Genomic DNA, 8,778 nt, shown 5'->3' on the forward strand with positions numbered 1-8,778 from the left:
ATTTCTAGTATCATATAAATTTACCTGTTTAGTTTTTATCTGAAATTGTTTGCCTCAATATAACAAATTGAAATTCATTCATGCTCCTCTGTGTGTCAGTAGGTTGTTCTTTTATATTGCTGAGGAGTATTCTACTATTTGAATAATTAACTTGTTTTAGCCATTCTGTTGTTGATAGAAATTTGAATTCCTTACCAGATTAACTATAATGAATAGGACTGCTATAAACATTTTTGTATGTATCATGAGACATAAAGTAGGTGTATGATTAACTTTGTTAAAAACCACCAAATAGTTTTTCGAGGTAGTTGAACCATTTTCCATTTTCCAGTTCCACCAAAAGGGTCTAAGAGTTCCAGTTGCTTCACATTCCTTCCAACATGCGGTATTGCCGGTCCTTTTAATTAAATTGATTCTGGTGTGTGTGGAGTAGTGTCTTATTGTGATTTTAATTTGCATTTATGTGATGATTAATAATGTTGAGCACGTTCCCACATGCTCACTAGCCATTTATCTATCTTTGTGAAGTACTTGCTCAAGTCTTACTCTTTTTTTGGCCTTTTTATTATTGATTTTCAGGAGTGCTTAATATATTCTGGATGTGGGTCTTTTGTGAGAAAGATATATAGAGAAAGAAAGAGGAAATTTTCTCCCTTTCTGTGCTTTGGTAGTCCGTTTTATTTATTTTATTTTTCCCCTATGGTTAGTCCATTTTATGTTCTATCTAAGAAAGCTTTGTCTACTCCCACAGTCGTGAAGATATTCTCCTGAGTTCCCTGCAGCCCATCCCCTCAAGCTTTATAGTTTAGGATTTCACATTTAGGTGTATCGCTGATTGATGTTGGAATGTGAAATCAATTGTGTACTTCTGGTATCCACTGACTTGGCCACGGTTTATTATCATATATAATGCTGAATTTGATTTTTTAATATTTTATTTCAGATTGCTTCACAAAGTTTATAAGATAGAATTACCTGTAATTTTAAAATATTTTATAATGTCCTTATCATGTTTTCACGTCAAACTTGTGATAGCCTCACACAAATATTTGTGAGTTGAGAAGTGAATTGAAAGTATTCAGTTTGGTGTTGTTTCTTTTCTAAATGTTTGGAAGAATTAGTCTACTCCTGCAAGGCTTTGCTTTTTCTTTTTAGAGAGAAAGTTTTAAATTATGTATTTGATTTTTTTAGATATAAGACCAGTGGGATATATACATTTTTTTCTGTGTTAGTCGTGGCAAGTGGTTTTGCATAGTTTATAAGGAATTTGTCAATTTCATCTAAAGCATCAAGTAATTTTTATGTTAATAATTTCCTCATATATTCTTGGCTATTGTATTTATAGTGATACACCTTCATTTCTGATAATGATAGCTTGTGTTTTCTCTTTTTTCTTTTTAAATATCTAGGAGTTTACCAATTTTATTAGTTTTTCAAACATCCATATTTAGCTTTATTTTATCTTGTCTATTGTTTGTGTTGTATTTCATTAGTTTTTATCTCTATTCTTTGTTATCTCTATTATAGAATACTATATCTCAATTCTTTCATTTTCTTTATGTTTAATTTTTTAATCTAACTTCTTGGTATGAATATTTAGATAATTTATTTTTAGTCTATTTTCTTTCCCAATACTTGCATTTGAGGTTATAAAGTTTCCTCTAAGCATGCTTTAGTTGTATCAATTTATATAAATATTTCTATTATTTTGTTTTTAATATATTTTTTATTTCTATTGTAAATTCTTTGAGCCTTGTATAACTTAGAATTTCAAAACAGTTTTGGGACTTTTTTGCCTTTTTAAAATTGACATTTAATTCAGTTCCATTGTTTTCAGAGAATATATTGTGTATGATTTTAATCCTTTGAATTTTGTTGAGGCTTGCAGGCTCAGCATATGGCTAATTGTTGAAAATGCTCTAAGTGAAATCGTGAAATCTCTCAAATTTGTCAGCTGTTTTTCACTTTCATTGTGGTTTTTTTGTTTTGTTTTGTTTTGTTTGTTTTTTTGAGACAGAGTCTTTCTCTGTTGCCCAGGCTGGAGTGCAGTGGCGCAGTCTCGGCTCACTTCAACGTCTGCCTCCCAGATTCAAATGATTCTCCTGCCTTAGCTTCCTGAGTAGCTGGGATTAAAGCCACCCGCCACCACGCCCTGCTAATTTTTGTATTCTTAGTAGAAACAATGCTTCACCATGTTGGCCAGCCTGGTCTCGAACTCCTGACCCCAAGTGATCTGCCCCCCTTGGCCTCCCAAAGTCCTAGGATTACAGGCCTGAGCCATCATGCCTGGCTATTTCACTTTCACTTCTGAAGAACATTTTCACCAGGCCTAGAATTTCGGATTGGCATTGTTTTGTTTTAGCACTTTAAAGATGTAATTCTATTGTCTTCTCACTTCCATCAGTTAGTTAGGTGGGAGGAATAAGTTCAAGAGACCCGTTATACAGCAGGGTGCCCATAGTTAATGACAGTCTACTGTATTCTTTTTTTTATTTTATTTTACTTTAAGTTCTGGGATACATGTGCAGGACATGCAGGTTTGTTACACAGGTATACATGTACCATGGTGGTTTGCTGCACTTATCAAGCTGTCATCTAGGTTTTAAGCCCCACATGCGTTAGGTATTTGTTCTAATGCTCTCCCTCCCCTTGTCTCACTAACCCCCAACAGGCCCTGGTGTGTGATATTCCCTTCCCTGTGTCCGTGTCTTCTCATTGTTCAACTCCCACTTATGAGTGAGAACATGTGGTGTTTGGTTTTCTGTTCCTGTGTTAGTTTGCTGAGAATGATGGCTATTGTATTCTTCAAAGTGCAAAGATAGTGAATGTTAAGTGTTCTCACTGCAAAAGAGATAACTATGGGAGATAATGCCTTTGTCAATTAGATTTAAACATTCCACAATATATATACATACTTCAAAATATGTTACATGTGATAAATACATATGATTTTTATCTGTCAATTAAAAATGTCAGTTGACAGTATTATGTAGTTATTGGGTGTAGTGTTTGTTCTGTATATGACATTTAGGTCAATTTTATCAATTGTGTTCAAAATCCTATAATTTTGTGGTCTGTCTACATATTCTTTCAGTTGCTGAGAAATGTGTGCTAAAATTTCTTATGATGATTTTAGTTCTCTCTAGTCATGTTTTTCAGCTGAATTAGCTTTTCCTTTTGGCTTTGAGTTGTTATGAGGAGCATTCAAACCTAGAAATGTAATATTTCTCTTGTGGATTGACCCTTTTATTACAGAAAGTCCTGTATTATATGTTTAGTAATGCTTCTTGCCTTAAATCTGTTTGTTTGCTACTAGTGCAGCTGTTTCTTGTAAACAGAATGCAGTTGTGTTTTTGTTTTTTTTTTTTTACTTTTATTTACTGGGACCATCTTTTTAAAAAATTTAAATTTTTAAATTTTCTATTTTTATGGGTACATAATAGTTTTACATAGAAAATCTTCTACTTCACTTTCTGTGATTTTATATTCCCTGAGGTATTTTAAAGTTTATCATTTATTTCTTAAAACGTGATAAATACTGTGGTTTAAAAATCTCTTCTAATATACTTAGTATCAGAAGTTTATGGGTGCTATTGTTTTTGCTTTATTCTGTTTCTATTAGTTGTCATTTGCGTTGTCTTATTTCTTTTTATGCCTCTTTTGAGTGCCTACTGTTAATTTTCAATGGAAAATTTGATGGGAATTTATTGAGATTAATGAACGTTTTTCCCCTAGATAGACTTTGGTTTTGCTTCTGCCACGTACCAGGGGCACCACATACCAAGACCAAATTCAGGTATTCTTGCCTCACCCAGTTTATGCCTAGCAACGGTCAGTGGGGACCGGGGTGTGCAAGGAGGTTGTCAAGGGGTTTGGCCTGTGGCCACACTTCTCAAATACTTATTTTTAAACTTTGTTCAGCAACTGTTCTTTGCTGTTTGGGGGCAGGGTACTTTGTATATCTTTTTGTCCTTACCTGAAGAGCGTCGTAGCCTATCAAAGACCTAGTTTCATATGGAGAAAATCTCTTTTAAGTCTTTATACCTTGAATGGACATGAAACCTTGACTCCCTTCTCTTTCAGTCCACATGGGCCAGGGATTGGATTGCAAATCAGCATCACTGGCAAGTGGGTCTGAAGACATGAGCAGCTTTCGTGCTCTTCAGAATTCCACTTGTAAATTTCAGGTTGCAGGCTTTCATCAAAAAATTGGTTTAGTAGTTTCAGCTGAACTTTCAGCTTTTTAACACCTTTAAGGTTGTTTTGGTTCTTTTTAATGAAAAACTTCTGTTTTCAGAGAAGAGCTGATTCACGTAGCCATACTTAACCATTACCTAAATCAGTCTCCCTGTTTTCTGCACGTTGGTGCTGCTTTCTGTGGACCTGGTGCATTCAAGTGTTAAGTATTTCTTGGGCTTTGCCTTAAGAAATATCTTCTAATATGACCCAGCCCCTTTGCCTTAGATGGTGGGTTTTCAATTTCCTCAGCAATTTTTGATGTGTTCGGTAACTCTCTTTTTCTCTGCATGTGGATCAAACCTTTTACATTCTTTTACACTAATCTTAGTGGTATTTTGGAAGCAGCTAAAATAAATGCCCCTTTTCAATCTTATCATGCTTTATCAGAAGTTCAGCCCGTTAAAATCAAATCAAGAACTGTAAAAACACGCCACTGTGATTCTAATGTACATATGGGACTATAAACTACAGCCATACTGCTGTACCTTTTCTTTTTAGTGTATCATTTTCTATTTGTATTATACTGATTTTTGTATATGTTTTATCTCTTGTGCGCCTGTGAATCCCTAAAGGTGGGAGTTATAATGGGTTTATTTTTTCTCTTCCACAATGCCTGGTATAATATCTATCAAATATTATGGATTTCATAAATGTTTGTCAATAAAAGACAAGACATGATCTGAATGGCGCTGATTGAGTGCTAATAAATATTTTCTATTAAGCCCTTTACTTCTCACTCTATAAATGCAACATACTTACCATGAACAGGACAGTAACAGCATTACACTGACTCTTTTGGTGAGAATAACCACAGATGTAGTTTTGATCTAGCATGAAACCAAATGTGAGGAGAATGATTCCAGCTATTGCTCCCAGGGCACTAAGGAAATTCATTATTCGGGTCAGTATTATCTGAAATAGAATAAGAACATAACAATGTGACTCGGGCCCAGCCTGTACTACAAACAAAGCAATGAGTGCAGAGAATGGAGAGCAGGATTTTACTCACAGCATCTTAATGCCACGAGGCAGCTCTGTGGTCCTATGCGAATTGCTTCACATCTTTGGGCTTCAGGCCCTCATCTACACAATGAGGGCATCCTGTGAACTTTTAATAACCTTCCCATTCCCCATATTCTATGCCTAAGTTAACTCTCATTCAGTTGGGAGGAAAGGTGTGCCTGTAACGATTGCAGTTTGATTCTCTGGTGAAAATCATGGTCTATTTACATTTTCGTTTTCAGACTCCTATGTTTAATTAAACGCTGCACTTCTCTGCCATTTTTAATTTCTCCCTAAAATGACAAACGAAGGATTTTCAGTCCTTTTCTAAAATCACGTATTGGCCTAGTAATATTTTATGTCTTCAATTCTTTGAGTAAAGTAAAAATATTCTACTTATAATTTATCTATACCTTTACATTCAGTAGCACTGTATTCTTTATTTTGAGATTCTGTTTATGGTTTAATTAGATTGTCTACAGTTTGCCTTTCAAATGAATCAAAGTAGTGCCTGTCAAAGTGCCTGGAATGCTGTAAATACCCAGAAAACAAAAAAGAATGAATAAGTAACTGGAATATTGAAATAATTCTACCATTAATTGACTGGGAATTTGGACAAGTTATTTAACGATTGTAAGCCTCAGTGTCTTCATACACAAAATAAGAGCTAAACTAGATGACCAGAGAAACTTTCTCCTCTGGCGTAGTGGGTTATAATTCTAGGAAAACAGGAAGCAAATGCTGTTTATTGGTATCAATACTTGATAGTTTGTGGAATTATGGTGACTTAATGATTTTACAAACTTTTTTCAAGGCCAGGATAAATTATTTGAAAGTTATATATTTTTAGTAAAATGGAAATAGTGAAAATGTAACTCATTACTCGTGTGTGTGTGTGTGTGTGTGTGTGTGTGTGTGTGGTGGAGTCTTGTTCCATTGCCCAGGCTGGAATGCAGTGGCATGATCTCAACTCACTGCAACCTCCGCCTCCTGGGTACAAGCAATTCTCCTGCCTCAGCCTCCCAAGTAGCTGGACTACAGGTGTGTGCCACCACACCTGGCTAATTTTATATTTTTAGTAGAGATGGGGTTTCACCATGTTGGCCAGGCTGGTCTTGAACTCCTGACCTCGTGATCCACCCGCCTCGGCCTCCCAAAGTGCTGGGATTACAGGCGTGAGACACCATGCCTGGCTACAAAATATATTTTTAATAAAGTAGAAATATAACTCACCAGAGTTTCTGTGGTTTTTCTTTTCAGTGCAATTAGGAAGGCTCCAGAATTAATGAACTGTTAAGAGGAATAAATACGTTAATGATGGCCATGTTTAGCTGATGTTGAGTTCTTACAGAATAGACATCTATGCAATTCTTTTACATGCCTGCCTTCTAAGTTCGCATACTCCTCAGGGCAGTGAGAAGGGTAAGTTGCTTTATATGACTTTCCGCAAATGGAATAGTGGACGAAACACTGGTCTGGAAATCTGCTTTAGCCCTATTTATTTGAACATGAACTTTTTTTTTTTTTTTAACCATACAGGGCTTTGGTTTGCTCATCCATGTTCCTTTTATAGCTATTGTGAACTCGGCTTTGATCTCATGACAAAGGGATGTCAAGTCAGTTTACAATCATTAAGATCGAATTCCATCTTACTATAATCCAGTGTATTCTCTTGGATGGGAATATAAGGTGGGGTTGCGGTGGATGTGCTGGTAGTTCTTAAAAATCTCCAAGATCTTTCTTGGAAGTGGGTCACACGTGGTAGCATTGTTGTCTAGTGGAAATTTCAAATCTGATTACAGCACATCCATGTTTACATTTCTAGCCCCTTCATGGGCATTTTCCAGCCTCATCCCTCCACCCTCACTCCCTGTGCTGAACTCTTATAGTTCACATAATAGAAAATGCTCTCCCATACCTTCAGCCTTTGCTGATTTTTCGCTCTTGGCATGCAACAAGACATCGCTAATCCTTACACTCAGGCATCCCAACTCCCATCTTCTGTGTGTGTCCTCACCTGATTAACCATTCACCCTTTAAAACTCGTTCAAGCTGGAAATGTCTCTGGGCGTTGTCCCCTCTGTGGAGGGAGCCCCTGTGTCTATTCTCCCTCATCACACCCTATGTTAATTGTCTGACTCCTCACTCAACTGAGGCCTGGAGCTCAGGGACTGCTGTCTTTTTCCTGAATCCATTGCCCTGCCCATGCTGTGGCACTAAATTAGGTCCGAAGTTAATGTTTATTGATTGTGACTAAATTGGGTTTGATAAATACCTCTCTGCAGTTTAAAGGTGTATCTGAGAAACCCTTCCCACTGCACTTCTGTAAAGAATAAATTGCTCCTTCATCTCTGCCTGCATAAGCGCTTCCTGCACCTCTGTGATAATATTTATCACACTGCCTTGAAGTGATCTGTTTACGTGCTTTCTTGCTAGACTGAGAGGTCTTTGGGGGAGAGGCTCACTGCCTTTCTCTGGGTATCTGGCTTATAATAGATAGTAACTAATTTCGAATGAATGAATAGCCAAATAAACAACTTCAAGCCTCGAAAGAAATATTCCCAAAGGAACTTCAAGACCTAATGATGGAATATCAGTGACTGTGATGAACAAATGGGGAAATCATTTCAACAAGGTTAGTTTTTTGCACTTTTGAAAGCATATCATACAACTGGATCTAGCTTATTTCATTACAAAGAATTCCCTAACATCCTGGTTGGCATGGCTTCAAATTGAACTTGATTGACTCTACTCACCAAAACAGAGCCCCAGAATGGATATCCTGAAAGAAATATAAAGGGAAACCTTGGATATGGTTTTAACAAGGTGAAAAGGAAGATAATTCCAAAAGAAAAGGTCATAATTCCAAACAGGATCTGGATAGTCTGCAAATAGAGGAAAAAGTCATGGTGAGGAAAAGCCAAGTGATAGTTTCCCTTCTGTTTAGAAGATCTTTTGGTTAAAAGGATTTGGCAATTACTCTCTTTGGTAATTAGGGAAAGAATAATAGAAGTCCCTTTGTGATGCTCCTGGGTACTTACTTAATTCCTCTATATGGTATTTGGTGAGGGGTAAAATGATCTAAATCAGTGCTCGTGAAAATGTGATCCACGGATTGGCAACATCAGGATCACTTGGGAGCCTGAAATGTGAACTATCAGGCCCTATCCCATACTTACTGAACAGTCTCCAGGTGAGGCTGGGAAATCTGTGTCTTCATAAGCTCTTCAGCTCTTTAGCCCATAAATGTGAATGTTTGAGAAACACTGAATTCTAAATGAGTATACCAGGCTGGCCCCAAGCAGAATTGACCTGGAGATGGCCAATTCTCTGAGCCTGTGACACCAGGCAGTGGTTTGACAAGTGCTGGGGAAGACTAATGAGGACAACATACAAAAATGGAAGGTGTACAACGTGTGAGTCTATGTGCTCTGCTTTCTTCTTCTCAGCCCACCTTCTCAGTCTGAGGAATCTCATTTACTGCCATAGCAACTATCACTTTTTAAGGAAGTGAGTCCTAAATGATAGCATGTTTTT

The 8,778-nt window shown here is 36.7% G+C and overlaps 2 protein-coding genes across 2 annotated transcripts in view; both read right to left on the reverse strand.

Moving 5' to 3' along the window:
* MS4A1 (membrane-spanning 4-domains, subfamily A, member 1) overlaps positions 1-8,778 on the reverse strand; it is a 37,007-nt gene that overhangs the window by 24,443 nt on the left and 3,786 nt on the right. The window contains exon 3 of the mRNA XM_011974335.1: positions 6,475-6,531. The gene's annotated coding sequence lies outside the window, so the exon portion shown is untranslated. The remainder of the gene's footprint in view (positions 1-6,474; positions 6,532-8,778) is intronic.
* Positions 1-8,778, reverse strand: part of MS4A5 (membrane-spanning 4-domains, subfamily A, member 5) — a 15,074-nt gene that overhangs the window by 2,430 nt on the left and 3,866 nt on the right. Inside the window, exons 3-4 of the mRNA XM_011974334.1 lie at positions 6,475-6,531; positions 4,999-5,151 (exon numbers count right to left, since the gene is read on the reverse strand). Of these exons, the coding sequence (XP_011829724.1) occupies positions 4,999-5,151; positions 6,475-6,531 (210 nt within the window). The remainder of the gene's footprint in view (positions 1-4,998; positions 5,152-6,474; positions 6,532-8,778) is intronic.

Source organism: Mandrillus leucophaeus, unplaced genomic scaffold (assembly GCF_000951045.1).
Source record: "Mandrillus leucophaeus isolate KB7577 unplaced genomic scaffold, Mleu.le_1.0 Scaffold1443, whole genome shotgun sequence".
Taxonomy (NCBI): domain Eukaryota; kingdom Metazoa; phylum Chordata; class Mammalia; order Primates; family Cercopithecidae; genus Mandrillus; species Mandrillus leucophaeus.